Source organism: Eleutherodactylus coqui, chromosome 8, assembly GCF_035609145.1.
Source record: "Eleutherodactylus coqui strain aEleCoq1 chromosome 8, aEleCoq1.hap1, whole genome shotgun sequence".
NCBI lineage: Eukaryota > Metazoa > Chordata > Amphibia > Anura > Eleutherodactylidae > Eleutherodactylus > Eleutherodactylus coqui.
The window spans coordinates 157,072,533-157,084,581 of NC_089844.1; the positions used below are offsets into that span (position 1 = coordinate 157,072,533).

Genomic DNA, 12,049 nt, shown 5'->3' on the forward strand with positions numbered 1-12,049 from the left:
TGTGTGTTATTAGTTATATTGTGTTTGTCTCCAATTGTGACTCAGATACAATTAGACCACCGTGCATTAGTAATCAATGGAGAAATCCAGGTTATTCCAAAGGGTTCACTTACTTTTTCTTGCAATTATATATGAATGTAAAGCTTTGCCTCTTTGAATCATGATCCTGTCTGAACTGATATGTTTAGGGGTGACAGCTCACATACCCCAACTATTGCAGGGGTGTAGCCAAGGAGGGCTAGGGGGCATGTGCCCTGGGTCCTGAGTGCCAGTGCCCTGCTGTTTAGACACAGGGAAGGGCAGCAGACTGACTCTTTGCCCAGGGTGCAGGAAAGCTTACTGCCCCATTGAGTGGGACATGGTCTTGTCTACATCTTCCAGTTGTCTTAGCTCCGTGCTTCGGTGCATGTGGCGAGCACTGAGCGGATGGCGTGAATGATAATGGAGCCCAGCACGTGACATATGAATATGGCTGCGAGCGTTACACTGTGAAACGTTTCTTAGAATAGGATGGAGCGGCGCCAGCTACCTCCAAACCCCCAGAGGAAAGGCACAACCTCGCCTCCCTGCCTGCGTTCTTGCATCATCCGTCCTATTATCGGCTCCCAGTCCCACATAGTGTTCACTGTCACGTTCTTCATTCTCTTCCTGCTCTCCTCCCACAGCTTCCACCATCTTCTGGGAAGAAGCTCCCACACGTCAGTGCTGCTGCTGCAGGGTGGCTGATGCCAGTGAATAGTCGCTCAGCAGTGAACGAGCAGCTGCCATTCATACGTCCAGCTCAGTGCTTAAGAGTCTAATGAGGCTCAGCGTGATGGACGGACGTGTAACCCTAATTATATGGCCAGTGTATGTTGTGTCACACATGGCCAGCTTAGATACACAGATCAACAGACAATATCACACATGATGGGATTAGATACCGTGGCTAAGCAGACGGTATCACACATAAAAGGATTAGATACAGCAGCTCAGCAGACAGCATCACACTTAATAGGATTAGATACATGGCGCAGCAAACAGTATCACACACAATGGATTAAATACAGGTGCAGGGAAGAGTATCACACATATTAGGATAGGATTCATGAATCAGCAGACCGTATCATGTATGATGGGATTAGAAACATGGCTCAGCAGACAGTATCACACATGACAAGCTTAGATAAAGCAGCTCAGCAGACAGTATCACACATGATAGGATTAGATACAGCAGCTCAGCAGACAGTATCACACATGACAAGCTTAGATACAGCAGCTCAGCAGACAGTATCACACATGACAAGCTTAGATAAAGCAGCTCAGCAGACAGTATCACATGTTATAAGATTAGATACAAGGCTCTGGTGATAGTGTAACACATGATAGGATTAGATACAGCAGCTCAGCAGACAGTATCACAAATGGTAGGATTAGATACAGGGGCTCAGCAGACAGTATCAAACATGACAAGCTTAGATAAAGCAGCTCAGCAGACAGTATCACATGTTATAAGATTAGATACAAGGCTCTGGTGATAGTGTAACACATGATAGGATTAGATACAGGAGCTCAGCAGACAGTATCACACATGACAATTTTGGATAAAGCATCTCAGCAGACAGTATCACATGTTATAAGATTAGATACAGTAGCTCAGCAAACAGAAATGTACATGATAGGATTAGATACACAGATCAGCATAACATATCACACCTTATAGACTTAGATACAGCACTTTAGCAGACCATCTCATGTCATACTAAGCAGCACATTATCACATGATAGTCTTAGGGCTCATTCACACAGCTGTATTGCGGTCGGTGGATATGCGGTGTAGTAATGGATCTGCCGACTCCCTGCATGTTTCTACATATTAGCAGGTTTATATGTGCGGAAATACACGGCGTGTTTACATGCGGGAAAAAAACACTGAAAATCCCATAGATTCCTTGCGTAAATACGCAGCTAGTACCCAGGTTTCCTGCATATTTCTGCACGCTCATTCACTTCTATGGGCTATTACAGTGCATAATACGCACCACAATGATGAACCCACTGAAATCCATGGGTGCTATTCACTGTGTATTACATATGTAATATGCTGCGTAAATACACTCATGGGAACGAGTCCTTAGATACAGCATCTCAGCAGACAGTATAACACACTGTTGGCTTAGATACAGTGAGCAGGCATGATACACCTGCTCATGAGATATGCTGAGATACACAGGCTCAGGGGGCTGTATTATAGGCTTAGATATCCTGAATTAGAAAACTGTCTTACACGTCATAGGCTCAGCTAACCTCTCCTAGCAGACTTAGCTGCAGAGCGGCACACTGTAATGTGCATTGGAGTCTGGCGATCTCTTCACCTCTAATCCCGAGGATGGTGCTGGGACGGCCATGTGTACCGACAGGTGGAAAGTTGAGGTACTTGTGACTTGTGTGGGTAAGGGTGTAGTCTGCAGGCTGCCCTGTTACACTGTGATGGGAAGGATCCTGTATCCATTCTTGGGGTGATAAGATCTATCACTGGTCATCTTCTATATTGGAGGTGGAAATCATCTCCATCTATTTTTTATGATAACTTTTATTTACTATTGCCTTTTTGTGACCTAATATACAGTATACCCCCTACTGTAGACCTCATCCAGCTGATTAAAATAAGACATTCACCATCCCTGTGAGATATTTCCTTCAAAACATACTGCAAATAGGTAAGCAGCATGCAGTACCATTTTTGACCACCGGTGTCCGCAAAGAGCTGTGGCACAAACACCAATGCAGCAGCTCCGCCTCTTCCTCCTAATTCTCATTTAAATCTAACATGGTCAAAACGTTGATCTTTGAAATGTAATAAGATTTGAATGAAGTGTCTCCCAGAAATGAGAGACCCAACATTTTCATCATTTAAATGAGATCTACAAAGATTAATGTTCTACAAAGCTCGTGGTCCAACTCCTTTAACTCACTAGTAGCTTTACATGGGCTACCATTAGTACACATCTTAGTGGTGGAGCTTTCCTTGCTGGGACCCAATTTCATAGATTAAGTCCTCTTTAGGCTTTGAGCCCTGAGGGGGGGGGGGGGGGGGATAAAGAGTCAATGGTTTCAGTCTGGGGAAATATCTGATGAGCCCCTTCTCTTTCAGTCTCCTAGGCCCTAAGCATGCAGGTGTGATGCCTATGAGCATTCCATAGAGAAATGTAGTTATGAAAGCATTAATTCTACCTAGAGCATCTGCTTTATGACCCTTCATGAATGAATGGCGCTGACATGTCTGTTCAGCTTCCCTGTAATAGTAGAGTATACATTATTTAACATGTCTGGAGGTAGCAGTATTGATCCGTCATCTCGCTACTCCAGGGCTTATACTGAAAATAGATCTCTAGCTGCACCTTCATAATTTTTACTGCCACTTTAAAATTGACACCCCCCCCACACCCCTCCCCATTCACGACCCAATTGTAAGAAAATTTTGGAACAATCACCAAAAATGTAGCATTTTGCAGTCATTCTGACGGTGCCCATCCTTTCTGCAATAGGAAATTCTCAACATTAGTGAGAATGAGCGAGAAAAATTCCCATTGGGCCAAATCAAAAGGATCATCGTCATGGAGATGCAAATTACTGCTCCGATACCGTTGGCAGAGTTGTTGGACTCCCCAAGGATTTCACATGTAAACATAATGCGCTCTGAAGTGTCTTAAGGGAAATGTATCTTCAGAACAGGATTCCTTTATCTGTACAACGACCCATCAAAGCACAACCAGTGGGGGGCAACTGCGACCGCTACATCTGCCCAAAGTGCCAATCGGGACCATGAGAACTCAACGGTGTCCCTCCAACTCCTTAGAAACTTACTGTTTCATAGTAGTCACAGCTGTAGGGTCATGTGACACTTATTGCCTCTGCTGAATGGCTAAGAGGAGTCACCAACCAGAAGGGCCTATGTGACAAACATAAGATTACACAGGCTACAGACTACTAGTATGAACAGTAAGCAGAAGTATTGGGTGATTCTGAAGTGAGGGCCACCCAGAATATCTTCTGAACGTAGAGATACAAGTAGGGACTTTGTAAAACACTTCGATGGATGGAGGAAAACTTTTTGGCACTGTGGTGATGCCTGTCAGCCATATTGTTGGCAGACATCTTGGATTCAGCCAAAAGAACTACAATGGGAATGGGGTTATGAGGTAGATGATTTAGGGGTAGAATTTCATCAGGAATTGAAAAGTGAAGCCATTTTTTTCAGTATCTGCAACTATTTTCAAGTTATGGATGATGTCCTGTGGAGTATTAATAAAGGTGTTGTGGTGAATTATGTGGAATGGAAAACACTCATCACAAACAATCCAGGACAGAATTGAGGTCATCTGGATAAGAGGGTAAGGCCCCATGTCCATGGCACACGCAGATTCCGCATGGGGATTCTCGCACGGAAACCACCTGTGCCCGCGGCCAGCGACCCCGTGTACCTGTCTGTGTCTTCTTTCTTCTATGCGGATGTGTGTGGACGTGCCGGTCGGCACACGTGCGCAGTACAGATCTTTCTTTTTTTTAAATGTAATCTCCCGCTCTTAACACGTAGTGTCAATTGCGGATGGGCTGCGGGTCGGACAGCTGCCATTGACTTCAACACAAGCTGTTCATGCGGGATCTGCAGTAAAATCCACCATACTGTGATTTTCATCCATGAGCATAATGGGTTTCTGCTTGTGTACATGAAGAATCGTTTTTCCATAGTATGCTATGGAGGATTATTGCTGCGGAATCCAGAGGCAGACACCTGCTCCGGATTCTGCAGCAAAAATCAGCCCGTGTGCATGAGGCCAAACCCATGTTGCATGGTCACCACTTGTGTGTCTTGAGGATCCTTATGCCAGTTGGTTGACTTGCACCATACTCCAATGCCCGTCTCCTGGTACTTTACTGTGGACTCTTCATGAAAACAGCTAGCAGAGCTGTCAATATCTGGGGATTAGGGACACTGCTCGGACCACCAGTTTGTCCTGGACACCAACAGTTTGCCCAAACTTCTGAGTCAGTTTCCTGGTGGTTCACGCACATGAACCTCTCTTACCGACTATCAGGATGATCTCAGTTCTGTCCTGTTAACGGCATCTTCTGGTACCTGAAAAGACGTGATTGGTGGTTTCAATACCACATAATCCAACATACCAAGTTTATTAATACTCAACATGAATCCATAAATCGACAACAGTTGCAGGTATTGAAAAAATAACTGCATTTATCGATTTCTGATGAAATGCTACCCTTAAATCATGTATCTCATCACCCCCTTTCCATTGAAGGTTTTTGGGTTGAATCCAAGATGGCCAACAGGCACCACCATAGTGCCAAAATGGTTTCCTCCACCCATCTACAGGTTTACAAAGTTTCCTACTTCTATCTCTTTTTGTTTAGAAGATATGTCAGGTGGCCATAACGTTTCAATCACCCTGTGTATTGGTAAGAGGATTTCAGCACCATGGAGAGCAGCCACCAGGTTGCAGGAATGTCTCTGCTGTCTGTGTCCCTGCTGTTGGCTACTCTGCAGCTTTAAAGAGGCCTTCCAGGGCTTTAAAGGGAAACTCCAGACATAATGGATATTAACATGACTGATGCACGGATCATTCCTGAGTTACAAAGTTAGAATATTTTAGAAATTCTATTTTAGTGAATCCATTTATGGCTGTTCTGAATGTCCCTCTTCATGTCTGGGGACAGAACACAGATTACATATCCTCCTTACTCTGGGAGGAGCTTTGTCATGTACTCATTATCCCCTCCTGCCATGTAATACATTCCATTGCAATTACTTATATTGATATTTTATGGGGATTTTCTTGAAACTAACCTAAATCTTACTGTTTTTTCCTTGCAGTGAGTTGAAAACATGTCGAATACAACAAACAGAGACACCAAGGCGCAATGTTTGCCGCGGAATGGGCTGGTGAAAATCCCTGGTCCGACCAATGGCCTGGGCTCCGCCAGCATCACCAAAGGGACTCCAGCTGTCAAAAACCGCATTTGCCAGCCACCCTCTGTGCCATCCATCTTAAGTCAAGCCTTTCCCAAGCACCAAGAGCATGTCACCCCTTCAGTGTTACCAATCCTTCCGCCTCCTCCGACCCACAGTATCCCTTTGGGCCTTAGCCCTGGAGAAGAGAATCCACCAATCCCGTGTGGGCCATCGCTGGACAGAGTTCTGGGTCAGGGAATGGATTGTCACCTAGCCCTTGACGAAAAGATTCTAAACCGGCTGTTTTGTTATTTCTCAGCTTGCGAAAAATGTGTTCTTGCGCAGGTTTGCAAGACATGGAGGCGAGTTCTATACCAACCAAGGTTCTGGGTAAGCTTGTCGCCTGTACTACATGCCAAGGAACTATACAATATCCTACCTACAGGGGAGAAGGAGTTTGTCAGTCTGCAGGGTTTTGCTGTACGCGGTTTTGATTCATTCTGTTTGGTCGGAGTGTCGGATTTGGATATCTGTGAATTCATTGACAACTATCCTTTGTCCAAAAAAGGGGTGAAGTCTGTGAGCTTGAAGCGATCAACAATCACTGATGCCGGCTTGGAGGTAATGAGAACATAAAATCAGACTGGTAATAATGTTTTTTTAAGTAGGGTTTCCTACTGTCTCTGTGCCCTCTATGGACAAGAATATACCTACTATAATACTGCCCCCTATGTACAAGAATATACCTACTATAATACTGCCCCCTATGTACAAGAATATAACTACTATAATACTGCCTCCTATGTACAAGAATATAACTACTATAATACTGCCCCCTATGTACAAAATATAACTACTATAATACTGCCCCCTATGTACAAGAATATAACTACTATAATACTGTCTCCTATTTACAAGAATATAACTACTATAATACTACCCTCTATGTACAAGAATATAACTACTATAATACTGCTACCATGTACAAGAATATAACTACTATAATACTGCCTCCTATGTACAAGAATATACCTACTATAATACTGCTGCTATGTACAAGAATATACCTACTATAATACTGCTGCTATGTACAAGAATATACCTACTATAATACTGCCTCCTATGTACAAGAATATAACTACTATAATACTGCCCCCTATGTACAAGAATATAACTACTTTAATACTACCTGCCTGTGTACAAGAATATAGCTACTATAATACTGCTCCTATGTACAAGAATATAACTACTATTATACTGTCTCCTATGTACAAGAATAGAACTACTACAATACTGCCCCCTATGTACAAGAATATACCTACTATAATACTGCTGCTATGTACAAGAATATAACTACTATAATACTGCCCTCTATATACACGAATATAACTACTATAATACTGCCTCCTATATACAAGAATATAACTACTATAATACTGCTCCTATGTACAATAATATAACTACTATAATACTGCCCCCTATGTACAAGAATATAACTACTATAATACTGTCCTCTATGTACAAGAATATAACTACTATAATACTGCCCCCTATGTACAAGAATATAACTACTATAATAATGCCCGCTATGTACAAGAATATAACTACTATAATACTGCCCCTATGTACAAGAATATACCTACTATAATACTGCTGCTATGTACAAGAATATAACTACTATAATACTGCCCCTATGTACAATAATATAACTACTATAACACTGCCCCCTATGTACAAGAATATAACTACTATAATACTGCCCCCTATTTACAAGGATATAACTACTATAATACTGCCCACTATGTACAAGAATATAACTACTATAATACTGCCTCCTATGTACAAGAATATAACTACTATAGTACCGCCCCCTATGTACAAGAATATAACTACTATAATACTGCCCCTATGTACAAGTATATAACTACTTTAATACTGCCCCCTATGTACAAGAATATAACTACTATAATACTGCTCCCCTATATACAAGAATATAACTACTATACTACTGCCCTTATGTACAAGCATATAACTACTATAATACTGCCCTCCTATGTAGAAGAATATAACTACTATAATACTGCCCCCTATGTACAAGAATTTAACTACTATAATACTGCTCCTATGTACAAGAATATAACTACTATAATACTGCCCCCTATGTACAAGAATATAACTACTATAATACTGCTCCTCATGTACAAGAATAAAACTACTATAATACTGCTCCTATGTACAAGAATATAACTACTATAATACTGTCCCCTATGTACAAGAATATAACTACTATAATACTGCCCCTATATACAAGAATATAACTACTATAATACTGCCTCCTATGTACAAGACTATAACTACTATAATACTGCTCCCTATGTACAAGAATATAACTACTATAATACTGACCCCTATGTACAAGAATATAACTACTATAATACTGCTCCTATGTACAAGAATATAACTACTATAATACTGCTCCTATGTACAAGAATATAACTACTCTAATACTGCTCCCTATGTATAAGAATATAACTACTATAATACTGCTCCCTATGTACAAGAATATAACTACTATAATACTGCTCCTATGTACAAGAATATAACTACTATAATACTGCTCCTATGTACAAGAATATAACTACTCTAATACTGCTCCCTATGTATAAGAATATAACTACTATAATACTGTTTCCTATGTACAAGAAATATAACTACTCTAATACTGCTCCTATGTACAAGAATATAACTACTATAATACTGCTCCCTATGTACAAGAATATAACTACTATAATACTGCTCCCTATGTATAAGAATATAACTACTATAATACTGCCCCGTATGTACAAGAATATAACTACTATAATACTGCCCCCCTATGTACAAGAATATAACTACTATAATACTGCCCCCTATGTACAAGAATATAACTACTATAATACTGCTCCTATGTACAAGAATATAACTACTATAATACTGCCCCTATGTACAAGAATATACCTACTATAATACTGCTGCTATGTACAAGAATATAACTACTATAATACTGCCCCGTATGTACAAGAATATAACTACTATAATACTGCCCCTATGTACAAGAATATAACTACTATAATACTGCCCCTATGTACAAGAATATAACTACTATAATACTGCTCCCTATGTACAAGAATATAACTACTATAATACTGCCTCCTATGTACAAGGATATAACTACTATAATACTGCCCCCTATGTACAAGAATATAACTATTATAATACTGCCAATTATGTACAGGAATATAAGTACTATAATACTGCTAATTATGTACAGGAATATAAGTACTATAATACTGCCCCCTATGTACAAGAATATAACTACTATAATACTGCTCTCTATGTACAAGAATATAACTACTATAATGCTGCTCCTATGTACAAGAATATAACTACTATAATACTGCCCCCTATGTACAAGAATATAACTATTATAATAGTGCTCCTATGTACAAGAATATAACTACTATAATACTGCCCCCTATGTACAAGAATATAACTACTATAATACTGCCCCAATGTACAAGAATATAACTACTATAATACTGCCCCTATGTACAAGAATATACCTACTATAATACTGCTCCCTATGTACAAGAATATAACTACTATAATACTGCCCCAATGTACAAGAATATAACTACTATAATACTGCCCCTATGTACAAGAATATAACTACTATAATACTGCCCCCTATGTACAAGAATATAACTACTATAATACTGCTCCCTATGTACAAGAATATAACTACTATAATACTGCCCCCTATGTACAAGAATATAACTACTATAATACTGCCCCCTATATACAAGAATATAACTACTATAATACTGCTCCCTATGTACAAGAATATAACTACTATAATACTGCCTCCTATGTACAAGAATATAACTACTATAATACTGCCCCCTATGTACAAGAATATAACTACTATAATACTTCCCCCTATATACAAGAATATAACTACTATAATACTGCCCATTTGCTCCATACAGAGCCTTCAGAATGTCAGCTGCCTGTCATAACCTTTAAGGGGAGATATGGCTCTGTTTAGCATGTGAAATGTCACATATAGATTGCCCCCTAGTGGTGGAGACAGGCATTTAGAGAGGAATTACAAAAATGTTAAAGTAATAATGGGAAGGATAGTATTAGAAGCAGCTACATTCTATTAGTTCTGCGGTACAAATTGCACTCGGAGATGGAGGATACAAGGCGGCACTCGTCACTCCTGCTATTTTTCTAACTTGATAAATGTAAGCTGCTGTGATTTCCAGGTCCTGTACTGCTCTTGGAAGCTCCTGCTGCCCTCTGGTGTTCATCTACAGTACTGCCGTAGTGTTATGCTTTTGTTTTGGTGCTTATACTGCTTCACTACTTCCGGTTGCTTCTACAGCAGCAACATATTATTCGAGCTGCAGAGATTCACTTCCATTTCTTACATCTGCATTTTACTACAAAATTCGTGGCAAATCCACTGAAAAATCTGCATGTAAAACATACAGGCTTTGGTGCAGAACTGTCCACGGAAGAATGTTCTGCCTAAGACACTTAAGACACCATCCAGTAAGGTGACCAGATTTCCCAAGGGTAAAGTGGGACAAAGGGGTGTGATAAGCCCCGCGCTTATCACAATGTATGATCTTACCTCATAAGATCTTTAAAAAAGACATGGAGCACACTCTGCTGCATCTCTGCATCAAAAAAACCTGCAGCTGATTTCATACAACGCGGCGCTCCCGCTTACCTCCTCCGAGGGCTTCCTACTGTCAGCGCTCCCCGCCTTCCGGTTCCCAGCGGCCTATAGTGGCCTCACCTGAGCAAGCCTCTTGGAGCCGGAAGCCGGGGAGCACTGATAGCGAGAAGCCATTGTAAGAGCGAGGTGGAGTGCCGCGTAGTATGAAATCATCACTGATTTCCAGTCTAAACCCGGAGCAATGGTATGGATTTTGACTGTTTTTTGAATGCAGAAATGCTGTGGAATTTGCCACAGAGAGATATCCACCACGGACATTGCGCAGCATTTCTGTTATGCGTAAACTTACCGTAATTCAGCTTAAGGTACACTGCCATATGCAGTAGGCCCCAGTAGTAATTGTGTCCCCCACAGTGGCCCCAGTAGTAATAGTATCCTATATATTGGGCACAGTATAATTAGTGACCCCCACAGTGTTCTCAGTAGTAATAGTGACCCCCACAGTGGCCCCAGTAGTAATAGTATCCTATATATTGGGCACAGTATAATTAGTGACCCCCACAGTGTTCTCAGTAGTATTAGTGACCCCCACATTGGCCTCAGTAGTAATAGTGTCCCAGACAGTGGCATCAGTAGTAATAGTGACTCCCACAGCAGCTCCAGTTGAAACAGTGTCTCCCACAGTCGCCTCAGCAGTAATAGTGACCCCCACAGTGGTGTCAGTAGAAATAGTGACCCCCCCCACAGTTGCAACTGTAGTAATAGTGCCTCCCATAGCAGCCTCAGTAGTAATAGTGACCCCCACAGTGACCTCAGTAGTAATAGTATCCCCTATATTGGCCTCAGTTGCAGTAGAAACTACCACAGTGGCCTCAGTAGTAAGTGTCCCTTATATTGGCCTCAGTGGTAATAGTGACCCCCACAGTGGCCTCACTAGTATCAGTGTCCCCTATATTGGCCCCAGTAGTAATAGTGTCCCCCACAGTGGCCCTTAGTAGTAGTAGTGACCCCCACAGAAGCTTCGGTAGTATGTTACCGCCACAGTGGGCTCAGTAGTAAAAGTATCCCCTATATTGGCTTCAGTAGCAATAGTGACCCCCTAGTGGCCTCAGTAGTAATAGTTTCCCCTATATTGGCCTCAGTAGTAATAGTGCCCGTTATATTGGCCTCAGTAGTAATAATGACCCCCACAGTGGCCTAACTAGTATCAGTGTCCCCTATATGGGCGCCAGTAGTAATAGTGTCCCCCACAGTGGTCTCAGTAGTAATAGTGCCCCCCACAGTTGCCTCAGTAGTAATAGTGTCTCCTATGTCAACCCCACTAGTAATAGTGACCTCCACAGTGGTCTCAGTAGTAATAGTGACCTCCT

The 12,049-nt window shown here is 41.3% G+C and overlaps 1 protein-coding gene across 2 annotated transcripts in view; it reads left to right on the forward strand.

Moving 5' to 3' along the window:
- The window catches only part of FBXL16 (F-box and leucine rich repeat protein 16), a 72,444-nt gene that overhangs the window by 50,300 nt on the left and 10,095 nt on the right, over positions 1 to 12,049 (forward strand). For both annotated transcript variants that reach the window (XM_066576736.1, XM_066576737.1), the window contains exon 2: positions 5,873 to 6,571. In XM_066576736.1, the coding sequence (XP_066432833.1) occupies positions 5,885 to 6,571 (687 nt within the window). In that variant the 5' untranslated portion in view covers positions 5,873 to 5,884. The remainder of the gene's footprint in view (positions 1 to 5,872; positions 6,572 to 12,049) is intronic.